The 27,967-nt window shown below is 41.9% G+C and overlaps 2 protein-coding genes across 3 annotated transcripts; both read right to left on the bottom strand.

Moving 5' to 3' along the window:
- Positions 1-1,479: 1,479 nt before the first annotated feature.
- On the bottom strand, positions 1,480-2,453 carry LOC146380900 (NLR family CARD domain-containing protein 3-like). The gene has a single exon (XM_084940326.1). The coding sequence runs from the start codon at positions 2,437-2,439 to the stop codon at positions 1,480-1,482; it is 960 nt and encodes a 319-aa protein (XP_084796452.1). The 5' UTR covers positions 2,440-2,453.
- Positions 2,452-27,967, bottom strand: LOC146380899 (NACHT, LRR and PYD domains-containing protein 3-like). Of its 2 annotated transcripts, XM_084940321.1 has the most exons (3): positions 27,902-27,967; positions 5,999-6,283; positions 2,452-3,269 (listed from the first exon to the last, which is right to left on the bottom strand). In XM_084940321.1, the coding sequence occupies exons 2-3, from the start codon at positions 6,273-6,275 to the stop codon at positions 2,452-2,454; spliced, it is 1,095 nt and encodes a 364-aa protein (XP_084796447.1). In that variant the 5' UTR covers positions 6,276-6,283; positions 27,902-27,967. The 2 variants fall into 2 exon arrangements, with proteins under 2 accessions (XP_084796447.1, XP_084796448.1); XM_084940322.1 differs by lacking the exon at positions 27,902-27,967 and having other exon boundaries at positions 5,999-6,329.

Here is a 27,967-nt window from a genome sequence, read left to right as displayed (position 1 = left end):
TCTGTCACACACACACAAATCACTACAGTTACAAATTTTATAACTAAAAAAACAAAAAGAAAAAACAGAACTGAGCAAAACTAACAAACAACAAACAAACCAGAGACCAGGTGTCACGGCTGGCGGGGTGAGCCGTGTGGTGTTGGAGGAAAAGGAGGACCCAAAATGCAGGCAGCTGACTGATGATATGAGTGAGGGTTTATTTACAGGTGACAGTGGCAGAAACAGACAACGAAGCATGAGAAAACAACTGAAGAAACCTAAACTGGAAGAACTAAATGACAAACCTGAGAGCATACAAAAGGGGAGCAGGGCAGAGAGACGCAGAGACAGGAACGAAACACCATAGAACACAGGCGAACCGACAACGAACACAGACCGACACCCACTATATATACACACACAAGGTAATCGGGTAATCGCACACAGGAGGGAAGAACAGCTGATCTGAATACACATGATGACTGGAGGGCACAAGCTGAACACAATGACAACAGACACAGACCTTCAGAATAGAACAGGAAATCCAGAACACGAGCCTTCAAAGTAAAGCAGGAACACACAGACTGATTTACAACACAACACGGGGACATGAACAGAGCACCGAGGACAGACACAGGTAGGGCTGAATATACACCAAACTTCAGGTTCAACCCTAAACTAATACAAAATCAGAATAAACACAAGGCACAAAAATGAACTTCAAGGAAACACAAAACGCTGGGTCAAAATGACCCAGGACCATGACACCAGGTAAGAACATTAAAACCAAACAATAAAGGAGCAAAGTAGTACATGATAAATATAGATGACAAATACAAAGTGCAATATAGAAACACTGGGTAAAAAGAAATGAACAATTAAAAAGGAGGATAAAAGATATGAGCAGTAGTTAAACAGTAGAGATAAATATATAATAAACAAATAAAAATAGATAATAAATGAAAGCCAGGTCAGAAAGGTGAGTTTGGCTTTAAAAGCATGAAAACACTCTGCTGTCTTCAGGAAGGCTGCTCCAGTAACAGAAAGTCATCTACATGTGAGTTTAGTTCTGACTTTAGGAACAAGTAAAAAAATAAAATAAAATAAAAACATCTGTCCAGACAACCTGACAGTCAAAAATATAAACTCAGGAACTTAAAAGGAAAACTGTTCTGACTTTGAACATCCGCATCAAGATAAACTTACAGATTTAAGAGTCAAAAAGTGTCAAAAAGTCTGTATCCTTACCCGAGAGTTTCAAGTTTACAGTCAGGACTCTTTAGTCCAACACACAGCAAATCCAATTCTGGATCCTGCAGCTCGTTGAAGCTCAGGTCCAGCTCTCTCAGATGATTGGATGGGGAGCTGAGAATTTCAGACAAAGCTTCAAAGCTTCTACTTGAGAGTTCACAATAACTCAGCCTGAGGAAGATTAACAATGGAGACATATTCTTTTCTTCATCTAGCATTATTAAACATATTTGTTCATAGATTCACTTACAGCACTTTCTTGGAGGCTTTGACCACTGGCAGCAGCTTCAAAAATGCCTTCTCTGAACGGGAGTATTTCTTCAGGTCGAACTCATCCAGATCTGATGACAGTAAGATGAAGACCAGAGCCGACCACTGAGCAGGAGACAGTTCATCTGTGGAGAGACTTCCTGATCTCAGGGACTGTTGGATCTCCTCCACTAGAGAACGATCATCCAGTTCATTCAGACAGTGGAACAGATTGATGCTTTTCTCTGCGGACAGTTTCCCACTGAGCTTCTTCTTGATGTACTGGACTGTTTCCTGATTGGTCTGTGAGCTACTTCCTGTCTGTGTCAGCATGCGTAGGAGATCCTGATTGGTCTGCAGTGAAAGACCCAGGAGGAAGCGGAGGAACAAGTCCAGGTGTCCATTTGGACTCTCTAAGGCTTTGTCCACAGCACTCTGGTAGAAGTCTTTTACAGTAAGTGTTTTCTGGAAAATTTTAGAGAGAAGAGATTGTTTCTTAAGCAGGTTGACTCCAGAGTTGATGAAGGTCAGATAGACATGAAGAGCAGCAAAGAACTCCTGAATGCTCAGATGGGCGAAACAGTAAACAATGTTGTTGAACATGTTACGCTTATCAGCTTTAAAGATCTGTGTGAACACTCCTGAGTACACTGAGGCTGCTTCGATATCGATGCCACACTCTGTCAGGTCTGATTTATAGAAGATCAGGTTTCCTTTCTGCAGCTGATCAAAAGCCAGTTTTCCCAGAGACTCAATCATCTTCTTGTTCTCTGGATTCCAGCACGAATCTGTCTCAGCTCCTCCATCATACTTGATGTCCTTTGTTTTTAGGTGAAATAGCACAAGGCGTAGGTAGAGCTCTGTGAGAGTCTTAGGCAGATCTTCACTGTCACTGGTTTTCAGCTCATCCTCCAGAACTGTAGCAGTGATCCAGCAGAAGACTGGGATGTGGCACATGATGTGGAGGCTTCATGATGTCTTGATGTGGGAGATGATGCTGCTGGCCTGCTCCTCATCTCTGAATCTCTTCCTGAAGTACTCCTCCTTCTGTGGGTCAGTGAACCCTCTGACCTCTGTCACCATGCCAACAATGTCACAAAGGATCTTATTGGCTGCGGCAGGTCGTGTGGTTATCCAGAGGCGAGCAGAGGGAAGCAGTTTCCCTCTGATGAGGTTTATCAGCAGCACATCCACTGAGGTGGACTTTCTAGGGTCAGTCAGGATTGTAGTTTTGTGGAAGTCCAGAGGAGGTCGACACTCATCCAGACCATCAAAGATGAACACAACCTGGAAGTCTTCAAATCTGCAGATTCCTGCTTCTTTGGTTTCAGTAAAGAAGTGATGAACAAGTCCCACCAAGCTGAACTTTTCCTCTTTCAGCAGATTCAGCTCTCTGAAAGTGAATGGAAACATGAACTGGATGTCCTGGTTGGCTTTGTCTTCAGCCCAGTCCAGAGTGAACTTCTGTGTTAGGACTGTTTTCCCAATGCCAGCCACTCCCATTGTCAGCACTGTTCTGATTGGTTTATCTCTTCCAGGTGGGGGTTTAAAGATGTCTTCTTGTCTGATGGGTGTTTCTGGTCTGTCTGGTTTCCTGGATACTGTTTCAATCTGTCTGATCTCATGTTCATCATTGACCTCTGCAGTCCCTCCCTCTGTGATGTAGAGCTCTGTGTAGATCTGATTCAGGAGGGTCTTGTCTCCTGTTGTAGAAATCCCCTCAAGCACACACTGGAACGTCTGCTTCAGGTTTGACTTGAGTTTGAGCTGACACTCAGGGAGAATCTCTGCATGAAGATACAGCAAATGACACAAATGAGAAAACTGCATTCTGGTTACTGTGGTTATGTGTTCAGTTCACTGGACTCTTGGTGTCATGATCCGGGTGAGTCTGAGTAACTTTCCACAGCATCAGCTCTCCTCCCCTGGGTGGAGCCCTCCTCACTCCTCCCTGCTCCTCACCTGTTGCCAATTACTCCGGCAGTATTTATGAGCAGCACTCACAATGAACCTTCTCCAGATTGTCTGCTTACCACAGTCAGTTCTCTGCCTCACATTTTGTCTTGTGCTCCTCAGCTTGTTCTGCATAACCCTCTTTTCCTGTTCCCTAGTCGGCACCTGGATATATCTTCCAACTCTCGCCATAAGTCACGCCTCAGGATTCTGGCCTGCCGCTGCTGGGAAAACTCACTCTTGCAAACTGCCCTCCTCACCTGCCTGCCTCCATGTGCACCCACATCTCACTCTGTACCCAGATTTAATTCATCTCCTCCTCCAGCTGATCTCCACCTGCAGCCACGTAAGACCTCTTAGTTTTAAATCTTGGACTCATTCACTACACTGTGGACCACTCTGATTATTATCTCCTTTGTTCCAGTGATCCTGGATAGTTTCTATTCGCCCGTTTCTGCCCCTGTTGTTCCTTTGACCTGCCTCAGCTTATGTTCTGGCCTCAGCTCTGCACTTCTCATAATACCTCGCTTGCTGTTGAATTTAGCCGTGATTCAGCTTTCTCCGTCAAGAAATCTAGTAAAATACATTTCTGTTAAAAGTCACTCAGCATGGACATACCACTGTTCTGAAATCAAGATTGACTTTGCTGTTGCTAACTTTGTATGTCATTGTTGAAATCAATAAAACAAAGTTGGAATAAAAAAAAAAGTCACTCAGCCTCCGGTTTTTGGTTCTGCGCTTGAGTCCTTTTCATGAGCCATTGAGCCCAGACACTTGGGTTATAACTGAGGGCAGGTTTTATAGAGACACATTCGATTTAATTATGTTTATTTATACAGCACCAAATCAATACTAGCAACACTTCACATATTACATAAACAACACTATGGAGCCAGTAATTAATAAATATGTAGAATAAATGAAAGAATTTCAATTATGAAAGAGGTGAAAGAGGTGAAACGTCTTCAAGTAAACTTAAAGAAGTCCAGACGCTTTTCTTTGCAAGCTCCTTTGACTACGATGACCTGGATGACTGAGAACCTTCACAGACAATTATGAAAGTTTTTTTTTATTCCTCCAAATAAAAACAACAGTCACCCCAATGTGCTTTATATTGTAAGGTAAAGAACCTACAATAACACAACAGACAAACCCCAACTATCTTTTTGGGGCCTGAAAACTGAAGGCTCTGCCTCCCATTCTACTTTTAAATACTCTAGGAACAACAAGTAGGCCTGCAGAGCGAGAGCGAAGTGCTCTAATAGGGTGATATGGTACTACAAGGTCATTAAGATAAGATGGGGCCTGATTATTTAAGACCTTGTATGTGAGGAGCAGGATTTTGAATTCTGGATTTAACAGGAAGCCAAAACAGGAGAAATCTGCTCTCTCTTTCTAGTCCCTGTCAGGACTCTTGCTGCAGCATTTTGGATTAACTGAAGGCTTTTCAGGGAGTTTTTAGGACTTCCTGATAATAATGAATTACAGTCGTCCAGCCTGGAAGTAATAAATGCATGAACTAGTTTTTCAGCGTCACTCTGAGACAGGATATTTCTAACTTTAGAGATGTTGCACAAATGGAAGAAAGCAGTCTTACATATTTGTTTAATATGTGCATTGAAGGACATGTCCTGGTCAAAAATGACTCCAAGGTTCCTCACAGTGTTACTGGAGGCCAAGGTAATGCCATCCAGAGGAAGAATCTGGTTAGATACCATATTTCTAAGATTTTCAGGGCCGAGTACAATAACCTCAGTTTGATCTGAATTAAGAAGCAGAAAGTTAGCGGCCATCCAGGTCTTTATGTCTTTAAGACATTCCTGCAGTTTAACTCATTGGTGTGTGTTATCTGGCTTCATGGACAGATAGAGCTGGGTGTCATCAGCATATCAGTGAAAATGTATGCTATGTCTTCTAATGATGCTGCCTAAGGGAAGCATGGTAACGGGAGCGTTGCCAGCAGGAGGCTGAAGTGGAATCTCCCAGAAAGCTGCAGAAGAAAAAACGTGAGCTGAGATTTCAGTCAAATAAGGAGAACTGTGGCTTTCCTCCAACCTTTGACCAATCACCATAGTGTCCTGTTTATCAACCATAATAAAAAGCATTTACTGTCTGGGCATTTTTTTGTTTGGGTCTCCAAACAGCAGAAAGAAATGGCAGCCATTTTTTTTTAAACTTAACCTTCAACTGGTAAATAGATGTAAGAAAAAGCACTTTGATCATATTTGTGACGAGTCCCAAACTGTTGTTGTCGCCTCATTTATGTTGATAAAACAGCTCTAAAACCAGTCGGACAATATAAATCTGTAAAATGGGCAGAAAACCTGCTGCTGGTCCCATTTTAATCACACCAACCCAAAGAGCAGATATTCATGTGTACACAGGAGGTTGTTTGTGCAGATGCATAAAACACAAACTGTTGGCTTTCTGCAGTCTCTCACTCCTGAAAGTGTTGGCAAGTGTTTTGGATTTATTATTTATATGGATGGTAATGGCACCTGTGTAATGTTAACTAATGTTTTTATTGTTTATGTGTTTTTTGTTTAGTCATTCCCTGACTTACCTTTGGGTTCTGGGATGGTTTTATTTAAATTCTCCAACAGATCATTCCTGTTTATCTTCCCCAAAAGGATTTTAGCGACTTTAAAAGTGTTGATAGAGTAGGTATCAAACATCAGATCCACTACTTTTGTCCTCTCTGCATTCTCCAGTTTACTCCCTGGGATTGCTGGTAAACCTTCTACAGACCCATTGTTCTTCAGATGCCACTTGAATTTTTCAAACTCTTCACGTTCCAAATCCTCCAAAGTCCCCAGAAGGATTTCTTTAGGTGTCGTCATCTTTTACCCTGTAAGGATCCGATAAACACAAAGACTGTAAGAACAGCTGGAGAGGTAATTGTCTGATTTTAACAATTTAACATGATTCTAACAGCAGTTCATCACTACCACCAATAAATTTCTAAGGCTCAGATGCAACAAAATTGCACATAGAGAAGCATCCAAGAAACACTTTGCTACAATATGAAACAAACTATATAAATAAAGAAAATATATAAACTAAATATATACACTACCCGTCAAACGTTTTAGAACAGCCCAATTTTTCCAGTGTTTTTGTCACGGTTTGCGAGCCGTGTGTAAATTATTAAAGGACCCTTTATGCAGGCAGCTCAGATGCAAGTGAGTTTATTCATCACATGGTGATACAAACAGAAATGGCGAAGGTGAGCATGGAAACTATGCAAAATCCTAAACTGGGAAAACTAACAGTACACGAATATGAAGAAGTACACGAAGGGAAGACAAAAACACGGAACACAAGGGGTGGGAGCAAAGCACCACAACACATCACTATATAGACAGTTACACAGAGGGAGACACAGACGGCAACAACACAGGGCGGAACAAATGGACAGAGAAGACTAAACACAGAACAGAGTGCACAGAGAAACAAGGGGGCAGGGAATCAAAACCTAGGAAGCATAGAATAACTCACAAACAAAACGGACATAATACAAAAATCACAAAGAAATGAAAACACTAGATCAGGAGACCTAGGACCCTGACAGATACGCAGACGAACCAGCAACTAACAGAGGCAAACACAAGGCTTAAATACACAGAGGGATAACGAGGGAATGAGACACAGAAGGAGGACACAGCTGGGAGGGACTGACAAGACGAGACAGAGGAAACGCAAACCAAACACACTGACATGAGACACGGACCTTCACAACAAAGCAGGAAATACGTAGACTGAACTTAGAGGTACAACAAAACACAGAACCAAAACGTAAGAATAAACAAAGATACATCATGAAATCAAAGATTAACAATACAAAACAGAAAACACTGAGTCACAGACCCAGGATCGTGACAGTTTTATTGAACATATCCTTTTTATTTCTCATTGCACTCTGAAATGAAAGAATAGTACAAATAAGCAGTTGGAGTTAAAAATAAATCATGAAACACATTTATAGACCAAAGTTTATTCTAAACGTTTGAACACACCCGTGGCTTCTGTCTACTATAGAAATCAAATATTCTCCCACATCTGTAGCGGATGTTCCCATAAATGTGGACCTTGTAATACTAATAATAATAATAACTTTATTTATAAAGCGCTTTCAAACAAAGTGCTGTACAACTAAAGAGATAAATAAAATAAGAGCGATACATAGTAATACAGGTAAAAGACACAATACAAGTTAAAAACAATAAAAATGTAAAAACTAAAAGCCACAGAATTAAGACATGTAGGATGGGGTGAACAAATGTGTCTTCAACTTGGTTTTAAAAACCTCCACAGAGCAGCCTGCCGAATATCTTGAGGGAGGTTGTTCCACAGAAACGGGGCACGAAAAGAAAAAGCTCTCCAATTGTCTTTGTTCTGGCTCTAGGAACCTTTAGAGGGCCAGAGTCCTGAGATCGGAGAGCACGGGGTGGAACATAAAGGTGTAGAAGGTTGGAGAGGCATGAAGGTGCCGATCCGTTTAAAGCCTTGTAGGTGAGCAGCAGGACCTTAAAATCTGCTCGAACCTGACAAGGTAGCCAGTGAAGAGATCTCAGAACAGGAGTAATGTGCTTAAATTTCCCAGTTCTTGTTCAAATGTGAGCAGCTGCATTTTGCACCATCTGTAGACCTCTAAAACTTTTCTTTGGTAGCCCAGAAAGAAGAGCATTACAATAATCAATACGGGAAGACACAAATGCATGGACAAGAACCTCTGCAGTGTCGCTTGACAAAACTTGTCTGATTCTGGCGATGTTCCTCTAATGATAAAAGGCGGTCTTTGTTATCTCTTTTACATGAGACTCGAAGGAGAGCACCATGTCGAACCACACGCCCAAGTTTTTTACCTTGTCCCTGCAATTTATGACACTGTCACCAATTCTCAAGATGAAATTTTGGGACAAGTGCTGACATTTGTGTGGCCCAATGACCATCAACTCTGTCTTATCAGTATTTAGGAGCAAGAAATTATCCGATAACCAGCCCTTAATTGCAGATAGACAAGATTCTAGTTTAGAGACTTCAGCACAATTTCCAATGGTTAGAGGAGCATAAAGCTGCAGGTCATCAGCGTAACAATGAAAGGTTACATTAAAAGAACGTAACAGAACACCAAGAGGCAGCAGGTACATAGAAAACAGCAATGGTCCAAGGACGGAGCCCTGAGGGACCCCATGCCTCACTGCACAGGTCTCGGAGAGATCATTTTTAAAACTAACAGTCTGAGACCTCCCAGACAGGTGAGATCTCAGCCATGATAAAACATTTCCTGTAACTCTAATAAAATGTTCAAGCCTATCCAATAAAATGCAGTGATCCACAGTGTCAAACGCAGCACTTAGATCCAGCAGTGATAAAGCTGAAGTGCGATCGTTGTCTGCATTTACCTGCAGATCGTTTACCACTTTGACTAAAGCTGTTTCTGTTGAGTGATTTGGTCTAAAAGCAGACTGAAATGCTTCAAACAGGTTGTTTGTTGACAGACGCTCAGTGAGCTGCTTAAAAACCACTTTTTCAAAGACTTTAGACAAAAAAGACAGATGTGAGATGGGTCTATAGTTTGCAACTAGGGGTGGGTTTTGATAATCGATTTATCGATTAAAATCGATTCTGGCTTGGATAACGTGATATCGATTCATTAAAATCCTGAATCAATTTTTTAATATAATTTTATTTTGCCCGAAACACCAGAATCTCAGGTTAAACCTCACAAAACTTCAACAACCACCAAACAGCTAGAACAGTAAATGAGAGCAGGAACACGGATTCTGCACAAAGACGTAAACACAAAGCTCGGACCCGCCGACGCATCAGAATCAGTGAGATGTCGCCTTTCTCACCCGACGGCACGGACACGGTCGGGGCTGAAAGCCGACAGCTCGCTGATTCTGATGTTTCGGCGGGTCGAGCTTTGTGTTTACGTCCTTTTTACAGTGATTCTGAAGCTGCAGGTTTTATCTCTCTCCAAACAATATTGACTGAACCAGCAGCAAAAGAAGATCCAAACTACACTTCACATAAACATCGTCATGAATTCTCTGACTTTTGCTGTTTTGCTTCCACCAGGATAAAATCTCACTTCATGCACAGCTCTCTCTCTCTCTCTCTCTCTCTCTGTATTTCAAGAACAGTTTGCCGTTCAATAGGCTACTGAACAAATTTAAACTTTTTAAAATTATGCAAAATGCAAAACGCTATGTCTGTAATAAAACCGCTGTAACTCCAGAGGTGATGTTCATAAGTTGATTAATGGTTTTCTTTCGTTTTTGATGTACTGCAGAATATTTTTTATAAAATCCCAGAACAGGAAAATCACCTTCATGTTTTTCTGTGTTTTGTCTTCAGCTACTTTGACACAAAGGCCTCTGCTGTGATGCTCACACCTTTGATAATGTCTGGAAAGTGTCAGCTTCCTTTTTATAGATACAAAAATATGTAAATGTGCTGATCTGAATTATAATATTTCTGACTGTCTGAAGCAAAATTTCCCAGATTCAAATCGAATTGAATCGAATTGAATTAAATCGTGGATCAAATTGATTCGGGACCTTGTGAATTGGAATCAAATCGATTCTAGAAATCAGTGACGATACCCAGCCCTATTGGCGACCATGTCAACATCCAGTCCAGGCTTTTTCAAGATTGGCACTACCACAGCTGATTTAAAACATTCAGGAAAGACTCCGGTCGTCAATGAAGTATTTAAAAGAAACAGAATGTAGGGTCCTAATACTGACCACAGTTCCTTTATAGCCCAGGCTGGTAGAGGATCCAAAGAACAGGTTGTACATCGAGCTGCTTTTACAACCTTACTTAATCCAGACAGGGAAATAGAAATGGACCAATATTACGTATCGGTATCAGTCCGATACTGACGTAAATTACTGGATCGGATATTGGAGAGAAATTAAAAATGTAATTGATCCATTAAATATCAAAAACTTGCGACATGGCGTAACTCGGCTCATAACCGTAGCACGTCGCAGCAGTATGCGTCACGTGATAGAGCGGCTGCGTGTATTTGGAGCCTCAAGACACAAGAAGTGGAATCCTTCACTGCGCACATTAACGCTGTGGATAAAAACATCAAGTTCACCAGGGAAGACACAAAGGATAACTGTTTGCCTTTCCTGGACTGCACTGTGCACATTGAAGAGAATGGCAACCTCAACATCGAAGTTTACCGGAAGCCCACACACACGGACCAGTACCTCCTCTTTGACTCCCAACACCCTCTGGAACACAAACTTGGAGTAATCAGGACCCTACACCACAGGGCAGAACATGTTCCCTCTAAGCCTGAAGGGAAAAAGAAGGAACACACGCATGCACTAAAATCCTTGAAAGAGTAGTTGTCAAACAGCTAACAGATCATCTGCAGAGGAATGGTTTATTTGAAGAGTTTCAGTCAGGTTTCAGAGCTCATCACAGCACAGAAACAGCTTTAGTGAAGGTTACAAATGATCTTCTTATGGCCTCTGACAGTGGACTCATCTCTGTGCTTGTCCTGCTAGACCTCAGTGCAGCGTTCGATACTATCGACCATAATATCCTATTAGAGCGATTAGAACATGCTGTAGGTATTACAGGTACTGCACTGCAGTGGTTTGTATCATATCTATCTAATAGACTCCAATTTGTGCATGTAAATGGAGAGTCCTCTTCACACACTGAGGTTAATTATGGAGTTCCACAGGGTTCAGTGCTAGGACCAATTCTGTTTACATTATACATGCTTCCCTTAGGCAGCATCATTAGAAGACATAGCATACATTTTCACTGCTATGCTGATGACACCCAGCTCTATCTGTCCATGAAGCCAGATAACACACACCAATGAGTTAAACTGCAGGAATGTCTTAAAGACATAAAGACCTGGATGGCCGCTAACTTTCTGCTTCTTAATTCAGATCAAACTGAGGTTATTGTATTCGGCCCTGAAAATCTTAGAAATATGGTATCTAACCAGATTCATACTCTGGATGGCATTACCTTGGCCTCCAGTAACGCTGTGAGGAACCTTGGAGTCATTTTTGACCAGGACATGTCCTTCAACGCACATATTAAACAAATATGTAAGACTGCTTTCTTCCATTTGCGCAACATCTCTAAAATTAGAAATATCCTGTCTCAGAGTGACGCTGAAAAACTAGTTCATGCATTTATTACTTCCAGGCTGGACTACTGTAATTCATTATTATCAGGATGTCCAAAAAACTCACTGAAAAGCCTTCAGCTAATCCAAAATGCTGCAGCAAGAGTACTGACAGGGACTAGAAGGAGAGAGCATATTTCTCCTGCTTTGGCTTCCCTTCATTGGCTTCCTGTTAAATCCAGAATTGAATTCAAAATCCTGCTCCTCACATACAAGGTCTTAAATAATCAGGCCCCATCTTATCTTAATGACCTTGTAGTACCATATCACCCTATTAGAGCACTTCGCTCTCGCTCTGCAGGCCTACTTGTTGTTCCTAGAGTATTTAAAAGTAGAATGGGAGGCAGAGCCTTCAGTTTTCAGGCCCCTCTTCTGTGGAACCAGCTTCCAGTTTGGATTCGGGAGACAGAAACTATCTCTACTTTTAAGATTAGGCTTAAAACTTTCCTTTTTGCTAAAGCATATAGTTAGGGCTGGACCAGGTGACCCTGAATCCTCCCTTAGTTATGCTGCAATAGACGTAGGCTGCCGGGGGATTCCCAAGATGCATTGAGTTTTTCCTTTCCAGTCACCTTTCTCACTCACTATGTATTAATAGACCTCTCTGCATTGAATCATATCTGTTATTAACCTCTGTCTCTCTTCCACAGCATGTCTTTTATCCTGTCTTCCTTCTCTCACCCCAACCGGTCGCAGCAGATGGCCGCCCCTCCCTGAGCCTGGTTCTGCCGGAGGTTTCTTCCTGTTAAAAGGGAGTTTTTCCTTCCCACTGTCGCCAAAGTGCTTGCTCATAGGGGGTCATATGATTGTTGGGTTTTTCTCTGTATCTATGAAGCGCCTTGAGGCGACTTTTGTTGTGATTTGGCGCGATATAAATAAAATTGAATTGAATTGAATTGAATGTAAAGGAAGCACTCAAAACGTGCAGCTATCCTAATTGGGCGTTCTTAAAGTCAGCAAAGAGGCACAGAAAAGAAGATCAGACACCATCGAGGGAGGATAAGAAGGACAGACGCAACAACATTGTCATCCCCTATGTAGCCGGTGTATCAGAAAAACTCAGGAGAGTTTTGTCCAAGCATGACATCCCGGTGCATTTCAGACCCAGCAACACACTCAGACAAAAACTGGTTCACCCGAAAGACAAAACTCCAAAACACAGACTTAACAATGTGGTGTTTGCTGTACAGTGCAGCGAGGAATGCCCAGACCTCTACATCGGAGAGACCAAACAGCCACTTCACAAGCGCATGGCACAACACAGAAGAGCCACCTCCACAGGACAAGACTCAGCAGTCCATCTGCATCTAAAGGTCAAAGGTCACTCTTTCAGGATGCCAATGTTCACATTTTGGACAGAGAGGACAGATGGTTTGAAAGAGGAGTGAAAGAAGCATCTATGTCCACTGTGAGCGACCATCTTTGAACAGAGGCGGTGGTTTACGACACCAACTGTCTGCCATCTATAATCCAGTTTTGAGTTCCCTCCCCAGACGCCTTAATGCCCACTCACATCCTGGGCCATCTGACCTCAGGAAATCACATGATAAGGTGGGGCCAGGTTTCACAATGAGCTCACCCGAAACTCTGGCTGATTGGGACCCACACCCAGTTTCACACCTTGGCTCAGGTGATTAGAGGATCATCAGGGGGTCCTTTTGTCCCTCTGTGGGGGGAAACTCCCACTAGGTTTAAATCTGGGACTCCCCACCATTTGACCTTAGAACTGAAGAAGCTTCTCGGATGAGAGGTGAAACGTCTTCAAGTAACTTAAAGAAGTCCAGACGCTTTTCTTTGCAAGCTCCTTTGACTACGATGACCTGGATGACTGAGAACCTTCACAGACATATTTGTAGCCTCGCTACCAACCCGGCATTTCATCTCCGAGGAAGTGATCCCAGAGAGAAGTAAAGCAAGTGTGTAAGTTCATCTCTGAATGTTTGTAAAGCATTCCCGCGTTAAGCTTAACAACCAATATATGGAGTGACTGCCTCTTCTTGCTGCTGCTTCAATCATGAAACTGATCAATGATCAGCTGATCGGCTTTTCTGTCGCGAGTCTGTCTCTCTTGTTTGTTTTTGCTTTTGCAAAAACCGTAGGGTGTGGATCTGTTAAGATCTCACTGTTGGGTTTGTAAGGCCATGTTACTCCTAAATTTCTATCTTGTTCAAAGAGAAGATATAAAAAAAAGTTCTAAGCTATTCGACCTTAGTGTTCTCCTTTTTTAAAAAGTATCAATAAAGAATCGAATTGTTAAACAGAATCAAAAATGGAATCGGAATCGTTAAAATCTTATCAATACCCATCCCTAACCAGGATCCTTTTCTATGCAGCTGACGGCTGGTAACTGTGCAGGGGCGGATCTAGCAAAGTTTAGCCAGGGGGGCCGATAGGGCATGAACAGGGAAAAGGGGGCACAAAGACATACTTTTCTTTCTTATTCTCATTTAAAATGTCGAGCTTTTATTAAATAATTATCTGAATCTTACACCCAAAGTTTTAATTTGATGTAAAATGTATAGAAGTCCATTACTGTATATAGTAACTGTTAAGTCTAATATACCCTAGTAAGCTATAGTACTTTTTTATGGAACGCCAGGACTGCCATAATGAATTAATTAAATACACCATTAAATAATTAATTAAATGTGTCAATAATTAATTAAAATCGGAAATAATTACATAAATATTTACGACACATGTAATTAATTAATTATTGACACATTTAATTAATTAATGACACATTTAATTAATTATTGACACATTTAAATAATGGTGTATTTAATTAATTCATTTTGGCACAGTTGACTCCTTCAGGTCTCACCATGAAATAATTTTATCTGTCAGCCTCACCCATCAAACTAAGTAGGCGGGGTTAACGCTGCCATGCAGCTTCTTTAACATTTGATTGGTTGCCGTGCAAAGTAAGGCAAGACAGGTCAATCCTAGATAATCGATTGCTTGTGTAGACTTGGTATCCCAGAATGCATTTCAAATCACAGGCAGCAATGGTGGTGGTGTAGTTTTAATAATAGTGTTTTAGCCGCGAATGTCTGGTCAGGTTGTCAACATAGAACATGTTTGCAAAAGTGCTCAGATGTTGTCAGAGATGTCACTCGCTCTGCTAACAGTCAGCTGACAGAGTGCACCGAGCTCACAGCCCCGGTGTTCCAGCTTAACTGTTTATTTTGTGTGTATTTGTTTGTTTTGGAGGGGGGGGGGGGTTACGTTAACCGGTTTGTTTATTCCACTCTCTGTGTTCCACATGTTGCATTCGCAGATCTCATTTTCACTGAACGATCGTCTCTTTCCGCCTGGTCTTGTGTCTCTGTGCTTCTGTAACATAAAGAACGAGCTGACGTGTTTCTCACGACACCAGCGATCAGCTCAACAGGCCCTCAGTTTACCTGCATGCGTCCTCCTCACCTGTCAGCTGTTTAACACCTGCTGCTAATTCAAGAAACACGTCCACGTTACCTGGTGATAGTCACAGTTTAACTGGGCAGCCGGTGCACAATATAACGCAATGTTAGCACATTTTTCTGCACAAGATAAGTAAATATAGTTTTTTTTCCCGAGCGCAGAGCTGCTGGAGCTTGTTTCCTTACAGAGCACTTTATAGGCGAACCAGCTTCATCAGCGGCTGATGTCCAATCACAGCTTTGAAACCTCAGCTGAGTTTTAGCTCTCAGTGGTTAAACGCTGGACTTAATTCACTCAGGTTTTGTTTGTCGGGTTACGTTTACTTCGCTGTTTTATTTACAACTGAGCAAATCGGTTTGGCTGAGGTTAAAGTTACGTTTCATAACTGCACAGTTTTACAGACGTTTAATGGTTCACTGGCACATGTGTTAGACTGAACTATTCGCTTTTCTTTATCTGGTGTGTTTTGGATTCAACAGTGAATTTTGAGAGTAAACTGACTTATAAAATGTTTTTATACAAAGAGAAGAGAAGGCGCATTTCCACCGAGAGGAGCAGAGTTTGCAACAGCGTGTTCATCATGAAGACTGCAACCTGCACAGAAATATTATATCATCTGTTTTTTAATAGTTATTCAACTGTATTCTAAGCACCAGCTGTCTGTTAGAATTTTTAGAGTTTACTTAACTAAAAATAAATGAGGTTAACATATAATTTGTGATTTTTTTTCTCTTTTTTTTCTTTTTCAGTCATGTTATGTTTATGTCATGGTCCCTGTGCCTCACCAGCTGATCCTGTATTAGGCAACATGTTCTCTCTCTCTCTCTCTCTCTCACCTGCCGGGGCGGTGCTCATTATGGGCTCCCGCCCCTGGCCCACGCACCTGCTGCCTATTGGGATGATCGCAAGGCCGATTTAAGATGGCAGCACTGTGTCACTCGTCGCTGGATTGTTGAGCTATCAGCGTTAGTCTCGCAACCATTAGTGAGTTAAACTCTGTAAAGTTGTTTCCGTCTGTTCGTCGTAACCCCAGTCTCTGTGTGCAGATCTACCCCGGACCTTTCCCTGCCTGCCTGTTTCCGTGTGGACGAGTGAGTGGATTTGTGTGTCCCCATTGTGGGGAGTGAAGAGAGCCTTTGGAGTGCGTCTGATTCCCGTCTTTCCCCTCACAAACCCCGGAACCCTGGACCCCCCTCCCTCCAGCACGTTGTAAATAGTATCACCTGGTGTCGTTGTGTGAATAAACTGATTGTTAACTCTGCAAAGATTCCCGGTCTGCGCCTGAGTCCATTAACTAAAACGTGACAGTTTAACTGTCAAAGGCTTGTTACAAACTATGAAACACATCGTGCAGACTTCTGGATGTTTTGTTCTTTATGCTGTAGATTTTCACGTCTCTGGAATAGTTGGCAGTAATAAGGATGATTTTCTGTAAAATCATATTGATATGAGCCGTGACATATTCGTAGATGACCGTTAGATTAGTCAGCTGGGAAACTCTGTGTTAACTCATAGAGCTGAAGATGTCGTGGATATACTGACCTCGCTCTGTGGTGTACGGGGCCGTTCATGATTAATATTCAGAATAAAAATATTAGCCGAACATCATGAAGTCTGTATGTGTGTCATAGTGTCGAACAACCTTTGTACAGTTAAAGCCAGCAGTTACTACATGACGGAAACACCAACGTTATTTCTTTTATGCGTTTATACGCAGGTCACGCTGATTACTGAACAAAAACCCAAAGATCAGCTGTTAATCGAATTTATTTGCTCTCTCTCCTCCTTAAACATGTTTTTAATGTTAGTTATAATTCAGAATTGGCGACTGAAACACGTAGGACACATACGAACATCAGGAAATAAAACCCCGATAAATATAACCTCAGTAAAAGAAGTCAGTGTCAGTGGGGGTTATTACAGCTGTGTACCGGGGCCTGCGCTTTGTCGGTGGTAATAACAGCTCGATTGTTTGCGAGACGAGCGGGTCTATCCCACGCTTTGCAGTGAGACTGGGCAAACATCTCCGAAATCATCGAAGCACTTTTGCAAAGAGGCTGTATCTTGACAAACCGACCACACACATGAAGATTAAACCGCTACATTCTCGGCTAAAAAAAATATTAAAACGGTATTTGGTGAGACACAAACAGGTTTTTTCAAAGTTCAGTTCTGTTAGTTTCCACGTGCCGGTTGTTGTGTGCTAGAAACAATGGCCACCAGGCCAAAGCAATGGTTTTGACTCGATCAGCGTTAACCCCGCCCCCTGAGTTTGATGGGTGAGGTTGACAGATAAAATTGTTTCATGGTGAGACCTGAAGGAGTCAACTGTGCCAAAATGAATGAATTAAATACACCATTAAATAATTATTTAAATGTGGCAATGATTAATTAAATGTGTCAATAATTAATTAATTACATTTGTCGTAAATATTTATGTAATTAATTATTTCCGATTTTAATTAATTATTATCTCAAGTTCAAGATCTCCTCATTTAACCAAGGAATAGGGTTGGTTTTTTGACATTTCAACTTCCTTACGGGAGCAACAGAGTCCAGTAGTTCAAGAAGTGCATTATTAAGATTCGCAGTCAAGGTGTCCACACATAACTCCTGGGTAAAAATAGGGTCCAACACATCAGGTAGATGTAATTTAACTCCAAGGAATGCTTCGGGGCTAATATAACGAGATAATCTGAGGGGCAATTTCCTCACAGAAGCTGGAGATTTAGGGATTAAAATATCAAATAATATTGCTGAGTGGTCTAGAATAGGTAAAACACAATTTTCAGTCATTGATACATTCAGCCCGTAGCCCAAGACAAGGTATAGGGTGTGGCCCTTACATGTTGGCCCAGACACAAATTGTGTGAAGTTTAAGGAATCAATTACATTTAAGAAATCTTTGACCAGGGGTTTATCCTCACAACACAGATGAATATTAAAGTCCCCCACTATAAGAATCCTTTCATAGTGAGCGATAAAACATGTCAAGAAGTCTGAAAATTCCGAAATAAACAAGTCATTATATTTAGGTGGACGATAGATGACTATAATTAGAACCACAGGACAGCTTAAAGTCAGAAGTTGGGACTAAAATGAGGTAAAAACACCAGGACTTTGTATCTGTTTGCATTTAAAACAGTCTTTGATGATAGAGGCTACCCCACCCCCCTCCTAACCTGGGGTAGCTGAAGAAGCTGGCATCGAAGGGGCAAAGTTCAAGCAAGGTGCCACCAGCGCGCAGCCATGTCTCAGTTAGGAACATGACGTCCAGCTTATGAGTACCAAAGAAGTCCCGAAGAACATGAGTTTTATTTGATACAGATTGTAGGGATTAGAGAAATTATTTTACTGCTATTGTCCAGATTACCATTGCATTAATAATTAATAGTGATATTGCATTCAGATGTTTAAACATATTGGCAGACAATTAGCCTTTAGTACAGGAGCAGTTATAACCACTTTAAACTGTTGAGTTGAATCTATAATCTTAAATGCTTTTGAATGCTTTTTATAATGTTAAATGTTTATAGGCAGATTACATTGCATTATATGAAAGGCTCACCTTTGAATATAATCTGGGCCTAAAAGTCTTGACAGGAAACTGCAGGTTTGCAGAGCGTGAAAAAAGTGAAACTAAAAGCAGAGTGTAAGTGCAAGTTATTCTGAGGAGCTGTTTGGATGATGCTATTTGCTTAAGAGATTTATTCAATATATTACACATATAGTTTTAGTAAACTGCTAACACATTTGAGAGTGGCCTCTGTTTGACTGTGAGCGTTAGTGGGTGAGGCGAGAGGTGACACAGAGTGCAGCTGAGGTCGCGAGATATACACACACACACACACACACACACAGTTGATAGATTTATTTGTAGGTGAGAGGTTAATCATGTTTTTCTTGCAACTGCAAAATTCTCTCTGCAAAAAGAACAGTGTCTTGCAGGATGTGGGTCTGATGTTCCAGACGAGAAGCGAGGGTCAGAAGGTTGGCAGGAAGCACCTGCTGTAGAGATGGAGACAATGTTCTTTTTAAACTGTGTTAAAAGTCATTGTGGTTTTGATTTGACGTATGCATGTATGTATCTGCTTGACGTATGAGGGGGGTGTCAGTAAATATGCCCTGATGCTATAAAACCGTTGTTGTGTCGTGGTTGGGGCGAGATCCGATGCTGTTTGCATACAGTGATCATCATCTCCCACGCGTGTCATTAAAATCATCGTTTGACTTCACCTGGCCGGATCAGTGTTGTTATTCTTCGATTACCTCCGGTATCCCTCCTCAATATTGAACCCTTAACATAAGGCACTACCTGTTTCCAAAGTGAGCCAAATTGGACATGAAAAATTAAAGTCTACTCACTGAAATTACTGGTAAGTGTCTGTTTTGATTTTGGTGAAAATTTCATGAGAAGTTAAAGCAGTTGGACTGCTAAAAAGGATTTAATGCGGTTGGACCGCTAATGAGGATTTAAAGCAGTTGGACTGCTGAGTGAATTTAGTTTAGTAGGGAATTGGTCATTTTTTGGGTTACAGTCCCTATTGGTTATAAGGTTGGACCTGCTTCAGTCTTACACTTTTTTGGGTGTTTTACTGTTGCCAGGCGAGAATAAACTTAAACAACTAACAAAAACAAACCTAAAACCAAACCCAGAGAAGTAGGGAGACACGGAGAGACAACGGAGGGCGATACGCAGACGAACCAGCAACAGGCAGGAGAACACACAGGGCTCAAATACACACAGCAGTAATCAGGGGATGGGAGACAGGAGGGGAACACACCTGGGAGAAATCCCAACAGACGAGGCAGGGGAAACGTAAACTGAACACACTCACATAAGACAAGGACCTTCAGAATAAAACAGGAAACTCACAGACACAGAGAACCAGACAAGACACTGAACTGAACAGACTCACAAACAGACACAGTGACACCATAGACAGACAGAGGGAACACAGAGAAGTGGGAGCAGGCAGGCACAGGACAAAACCCTGACGAATGGCAAACCGAACCCAAAGACATCACAGAATAAACAAGAACACAGAATGTTATAAAGAAACACAAAACACTGAGTGGTCAGACTCAGGACCAGGACACTTACAGAGCAAAGATGAGCTTTATCGTCATTGTAAACAAAGGCGTACAACCAAACTGAAAGCACTGCTGAACAGAAACACATTAGAATAAAAGCACAATAAAAAGTTTGAAGAAGCTTCTTGGATGAGAGATGAAACGTCTTCAAGCAACTCAAAGAAGTCCAGACGTCAAAGTCTGGACTAAAAATCACAAAGTGCTTCACAATACAAAGAATGAGAATACAACATAACAATATCACAATAAAATACAACCTAAAAAAACCAATTGATTTGAAAGCTTGTCTATATAAAAATGTCTTCAGCTGTTTTTTAAAAGAATCTGAGCATAAAAACAGTGGAAGAGAATTCCACAACCATGGTGCTGCTGCCTGAATACATAAAGGAAAAAGAGAATTGGACCCAAGACAGATCCCTGAGGTACCCCACAAGGCAGAACTGTTGATCCGGACATCATTTGATTCATACGAACAGTAAAAGATCTCTCAGATAAATATGACATAAACCCTTTTAAAACAACAGCAGTAAACCCAGAGACGTTCTTGAGCCTGTTCATCATGAGACTGATCTACACCCAGAAACAGGCTCATACGCTGGATCTTGTGCTGTCCTAGCTTGCAGTCAACAGGCAAGATGGCGCCTGTGTTTGGCTGTGCCGCTGCCTCCATCCGTGTGTTTGTTTACTTTATATGTTATGCAAGTGTTCTTGCTACAGTTTTGTCCGGTGTCATCTCCCTTCGGATTTATGATCGCCATGCGTTACTGGCGATCAAATCTGCTATGGATAACTTTCAGAGTCAACGATACGACGTTGTTTTCCCACCGCCGCTTGAGCGCGACGCAGCACCCGGTTCACCTCCACTCTTGCCGGTCAGCTCAATTTTGCTTCAGAGGCCTCGTCGGAGGAAGCGGGGGAAGAGAGCCGGCTTTCTTGTCCTGCTCCGTCGTCTTCGGAAAGAGGCAGATCTTCGGGGGCTTTATTCCTGGGCTGCTAGCGGTAAGATCCGCCTGAGACTTGTCGGAGCTGGATCAATCCCCACAACCCATTGTGTTTACCACCCAAGCTTCCACCTAAAAATATGGAAAGCAATGCCTCATCGCGGCAGGAACCCTGTTTTGCTGTGCAGCTTACCGCATAGTACGAACTCTGTTCCTGGAAACTCTACCCCTGTCCCGGTGGGTCGCAGCGTTAAATGGATGTTAATTAATGCGCGCTCAATTGCCAACAAGTCTTATATCTTAAATGACTTGTTCTGTACGGAGAAGCTTGATTTTATGTTTATCTCTGAGACGTGGCAGCGTGAGAATGAAGTCTCACATCTTTTAGAGCTGTGTCCCGCTGACTGCTCATTTCTCTGTGCGCCTCGGATGACTGGACGAGGGGGTGGAACAGCGGTAATTTTCAAAAAGACATTCTTATGCCAGATGATCTCCTCAAGCCGTTACAACTCTTTTGAGATGATTATGATAAAAATTGGACGAGAACAGCCCATATACGGCATTTTAATTTACCGTCCACCTGGGTCTGCTGCAGCTTTTCTGTCAGACCTACAAGAATTTTTAACTTCCACGATTAAACTGGGCAAGGTCATCATTGTTGGTGACTTCAACATTCATGCAGAGGACTCATCAAATAGTACCACTAAGGAGTTCCTGAGCATTATGGACTCTTTCAATTTTGTTCAACATGTATCTGGTCCTACTCACACAGCTGGGCATACTCTGGACTTGGTCTTCACCTGTGGTGTTTCCCTTGACCACATGAACTTAAATGATGTTTCTTTTAGCGATCATAAGTCAGTCTTTTTTAATGTATTGTTCAATTCAGAGTCTCTTCCTCAAAGTTTTATGAGGCGCAGGCGCTTCATTGATGACACTGTCATTTTAAAGTTTTCTTCTCTTTTTAATTTTAAACCTTCTTCTGACGAGGTTGACATCCTTATTAATTCTTTTAATGAACACTGTCTTGCCATTCTTAATCAGGTTGCTCCTTTCAAAACTAGTCATTGCACTGTTAGTTCCTGCACACCATGGTTAAATAATCAAACCCGTGGTCTTCGACGCTCCTGTCGAAAAGCAGAGCGTCTCTGGAAGTCCACTGGGCTGGTTGTCCATCGGGAACACTTCAAAGAACTTCTTCACTTATAATGAGTCAGTCAAAGAGGCCAGATCCTCTTACTTCAATAATCTCATAAATCGTCATAAAAATAACCCAAGAATTCTATTTGATACTATCAATAGTATTGTTTCTCCTCCAACTCAGCATGCTGTGTTACTTTCTGACGAAGACTGTAGCACTTTCCTCAATTACTTTGTAAATAAGGTGATGGACTTGAGATCCAAAATCTTTTCAAGGGCCTCCCCTTATGAAGATGCCCCTTGTTGTCCCGGGTCATTTACTTCTTTTTCTCCAATCACACTCAGTGACTTAATTGCAGTAATAGGTAAAATGAAATCCTCATCATGCTCCTTAGATATATTACCTCCCTCTGTCCTGTCTGGGACTCTCACCAGCATTGGTCCCACATTACTATCCATCATCAACAATTCACTGAGGCAAGGCTGTGTCCCGTCCTATTTTAAACATGCTGAGGTAACCCCTCTGTTAAAAAAACAGAATTTAGATCCTACCTCCCCTAGTAGTTATCGTCCTATTTCAAGATTGCCATTTATAAGTAAATTATTAGAAAAGATTGTAGAAAATCAGTTCAGGTCCTTACTATGCCGATTGCAGATCTTTGACCCTTTTCAGTCTGGCTTTCAAAAGCAGCACTCTACGGAGACCGCTCTCTGAAGGGTCTATAATGATCTACTAATGGCATCTGATGCAGGAAATTGTTCCGTGATCATTTTGCTTGATCTTAGCGCTGCCTTTGACACCATCGACCACAAAATCCTACTCAACAGGCTGAAGGTTCTGGCTGGTGTATCTGGAACTGCCTTAGACTGGTTTTCTTCCTACTTATCAGACAGGACTTTTTCTGTTAGGACTGATAGGTTCTCCTCTAACACTGCTGCCCTAACCTGCGGGGTTCCACAGGGTTCAGTATTGGGTCCATTATTATTTTCTTTTTATATGCTTCCTCTAGCTGGCATTATTCAGTCTTTTAGTGACCTGTCTTATCATTTCTATGCCGATGACATTCAGCTGTATATGTCCTTTAAGCCTCATCAGCTGGATAGGCTGTCCACCCTAGTCCAGTGCTTAACTCAGGTTTCTGACTGGCTTTCTAACAATTACCTTGTTTTAAACATGAAGAAGACAGAGACCATGATCATAGCTCCTCCTGATCTATATTCTAAAATCAGTCAGGTTCTTGCCCCTTTCTGTTCTTCTGCTAAGCCAAATATTCGAAATCTTGGAGTAATACTTGACTCTTCTCTGGGCCTTGACTCACACGTAAAATCTCTGTCTCGTTCCTGTTTCTTTCATTTAAGGAATATTTCTAAATTGCGACATATGGTCTCCTTAGCTGAACTGGAAAAAATTGTCCATGCATTTGTGTCATCGCGTTAGATGTAGATGTTGTAATTCCCTGTTTACCAGCTTGGATAAATCATCTCTTTCTCGCCTCCAAGCTATACAAAGCGCAGCAGCCAGACTACTAACTCGCTCTAGCAAGCGAGCTCACATCACTCCTATTTTATGTTCTTTACATTGGCTCCCAATAGATTTTAGAATTCGTTTTAAAATTATTGTTTTAACGTACAGAGCACTAAATGGCCAAGCCCCAGATTATTTATCCAAGCTTCTCACAAAATACACTACTGCTCGCTGTCTCCGCTCACAGACTCAGAGTTTGTTGGTTGCTCCCAGAACACGTCTGAAGACGAAAGGGGACAGAGCCTTTCAGTCTGTGGCACCAAGGCTGTGGAACAGTCTACCTCTACAACTACGTTTGGTTGACTCTGTGGAATCCTTTAAAAAACAGTTAAAAACTTTACTGTTTAAACAAGCTTTCTCTTGACCAATGCTTTTTACATTTTTATATTTTTAATTTACATTTAAACTCTATATTGTGTATATTGTGCATTTTGCTATTTATCGTACTGTTTATTTTAATCTCTGTGTGCAGCGCTTTGTGACTACCTGTCTATGAAAAGCGCTTAATAAATAAACTTACTTACTTACTTACTACTTACTTTAGGGTTACCGGTCCTAAACATGGAAACATATGATGCTGTTTTTTCACTGTTGTGTTTGATATATTTTTCTCTCACTGCCATTTTCCTCCTCTTATTCCAACACCCCATTGTTGTGTATTTAACCCATCTGCAACAGAACTATTTTCTATTGCCTTTAAGAAGTTTAAGGTCTCCCCTCGGCGATGGTGCCAAGCAGATGACATCTAACTGTCCTTGATGAGGTTGCTCCTTTTAAAACTATGAAACCACAATCGGACCCGTGGATAAACGAGGCCGCTCGTTCAGCCGGACGAGAGAGCAGGAAGGCTGAACGTAAGTGGGAACAGATGCAGGTGTGTTTCTGATGCTGAGAGACCGTCTGTACAGGTATCAGGACACTGTCAACGTAGAGAAGTCAAAAGCTGTTTCTAATATTATTGAGAAATGCTCCAACAATCCTCAGCTTCTTTCTTCAGTTATTTCTCCAGCTTCTCATATTAATAGTTATCAAAGATTCTACGTGAGTAAGTATATGGGGTCCCCAGACTTACCCTCTTTACTCCCACCACAACCTTCAAACAAAAGAAATGCACCAGAGGAGCTCTACACATGTGCCAAACAATTCCAAGCAAAGAAGAGAGAGACACACCCAGCCACGGGCATACATGCCAACCCTCCCGATTTTTACAGGAGAACCCCGAATTTCAGTGCCCCTCCCAAAAATCTCCTGATTTTCCAGATCAGATTAAATAAAATTAGATTAGATTAAATAAAACTTTATTAATCCCCCAGAAGGGTTCCTCCGGGGTTTTCACACACCTGAATAAACTCAACAAGAAAAGCGATTAAACAGAAGTGTGAGATGGTCAAGAATTTACGCCAGCGTCTGGTTATATTTCAGATAGCAAGGAGCCGATGGCAGAGTTTCACTCCACCGAGAGAGCTCATGACGTAATTCTGAAGGCTAGACCGACCAGTTTCACAGGCGCTCACTTCCAGCTTACCCAGCCTTCAGAGGACCCGACCCACTTATAGACCGCAAAGGCCGGGTCCTCAGGTGGATGCAGCCTCTGACTGTGGACACCCCCCTGTTTCCGGACGGACAATAATGGCGGTGACATTTAATTTGTTCTATCCAATAAATAAACACTGTAAAATTCTATTTTTCTGTATATATATGTATATGTATACCACTCCCCCAGGCCCCCCAACAGCCCTTTTGAATGTCTCCCTAATTCTGAGGTCTGAAGGTTGGCAAGTATGGCCACAGGTGAGTTTCCTTAGCTGTGTCCCAATCCAGCGACCGCACACTTTGTAGTGTTCAATTGGAGACCGACTACGTCACAGCGACGCGACAAAGGGTGTCCCAACTCGAAGTGTACTCCACATGCGGTCGACAAATGTGCCGTTCATTTCCCCAAATTAGAAGTGCGGTCCGGTGTAGACTTCATGGCCCCACATATCCCACAATTCATAGCGCGGCGGTGGGTGTGGATATTTTGTTCGGAAAAAAACGGCGGATGCCTGAAGCGGGGCGGCCGAAGAGTAAACTTTTAAAAGTAAGTACTGAATATTGTGTCACTTATTTATGTGCGAATGTTTAATAATGAAGAACATTAAAACATTACTGTTGGCCACATGTCGGCAAAGTTATGTGACATTAGTGACGTTTGTACTAACTTGGTTTTAAAGCCTTTACTTTAAAATATGCGCCGTTCAATAGTCGACCTTAATCTCACAGAGAAGGTGATGATTTTATGGATAATTAAAGTCAGCATTGAGCCAATTTTACTAATGCCAACATATTAAACGGACAATATTTGTCTCTTATATATGATACATCTGTATACACACTGTCACAGATACTCGTCTTTGAGTGAAGATTTAAGGTGACAGGAAATATAAATAACTGCAACTTGAATCTTTGACACAGAGTTCAAACTCACTGCTGTAATATCTCATAATAACCTGACAATATATATAATATTGTCCATATTATATTTACACTGACTTTAGTCTCATGAACAACATGAGCTAATTGTTATTTACTAGCTAATCTTAAATGACTGTTCAGCACAGAAATGAAGCCCAACAATCATGTTTTACAGTCCTGTGGTCTCAGCCTCAGATACTCATCAAATCACACAAAGCTCATGTAGAAACAAACAAACGAAAATATGTTCTCTTTCATTTCTGTCAAACAAAGCTGTGTGAAACGTTTCCAGCTGTTAGTATCATGGTTGCTAGGCAACCGGGGCAGAGCGACGGAGGCTAGACCGCCCATTTCACAAGCCTCGCACTTCCGGCCTCAGCGGTCTTTGAGTACGCGGCCCTTGAGGACCTTTGAGGCTGCGTACTTTAAGGCTGCAGAACCTGAATTGTACGGAGCCCCTCTGATGACATGGTACAAAAAATAAATAAATTGTGGCCACAAAATACTATTTCGAGGGCACGAAACAGGTATAACGTGCGCACGAAATGCTAATTTGTGGGCACGAATTGGGTCTAACGTGGCAACGAAATAGACAACGTGCGCACATCATATTGATACAATTCCTGGACAGCTGCGTAGAGACATAAGCATAAGTAGGCTAATCTGTACACCGTGGACAGAGACGGTATGATTGAGTTTGATTTTAGGCTGGGAATGAGCTACAAATGCATTTTGAAAAGCCTGCAATGCAAGGAACCATTATTACATTAAAAAGGATACTGAGAGCCCAGTTGCTTTACAAGACCTTGACGCCGGGATCGATTTTATTGTCAACCAACTGCGAGGGCCTGGGAAGGATCACGGTTATTGGTCAAGTGTTTCGTGCCCACAAATTAGCATTTTGTGCCCACGAAGTAGTATTTCGTGGCCACAATTGATTTATTTTTTGGACCATGTCATCAGAGGGGCTCCGTAGAATTGGGATACAGCCTCTGAGATAGAAAGTGTGTGACTGTGAACTCGACTCTCTTTATGACACACACACACACACACAGACACTTGGTTTCAGATTTTAGTGAGGACACCAAAAAGCCTATAAAAATATCTTCAAACTCGTGGAGACGGGCATTTTGTGGGACTCTATTGGTCCCCACAAGTATAGTAGCATACCAACTCTTTGTCCTCACAAAGACGTCTAAACAGGTACACACACACACACACGCACACACAAACAGGTTTGTCAGGTTCCTTGGCTCATTCTCTGCGTTCAGTCCATTGAAGGTGATTATTGAGCCGGCAGCTACAGAGCTCACTGTGACTTTTCGTCCCTCTACAGCATAGGTGTCAAATTCTGGCCCGCAGGCCAAATTTGGCCCACAGCCTAATTACATTTGGCCCGCGAAGCCATACCAAGTTACTATTGGAGCTGGCCTACTGGTATTATACAGCTAATATATATATTGTTTAGTATTAAGCTTTGCTTGTTCCATATTCAGTTTTTCAGCAAAACGTGTTTGAGTCCATAAGAAAAGATTCATTCTTAAATCTGGAGGAATAAATATATTTCAATAAATATTAACGTTAGCCCGCGACTTTGTTCCAGTTTTGAACTTTGGCCCACTGTGTGTTTGAGTTTGACACCCCTGCTCTACAGTCACACAAACACACTCAGAGACTCTGACAGCAAAACTACAACAATGTGGTGTTAACACTCACCTGCCTCAGCTCCACCGTCCTCCTGCTGCTCTGAAGGAGGCTCAGCTGTTTCTCTTCCTGTTCTCA

The sequence above is a fragment of the Perissodus microlepis genome, chromosome 9, assembly GCF_051167445.1.
Source record: "Perissodus microlepis isolate ML-2025 ecotype Zambia chromosome 9, ASM5116744v1, whole genome shotgun sequence".
Taxonomy (NCBI): Eukaryota; Metazoa; Chordata; class Actinopteri; order Cichliformes; family Cichlidae; genus Perissodus; species Perissodus microlepis.
This window is presented reverse-complemented; position numbering and strand designations above follow the sequence as displayed.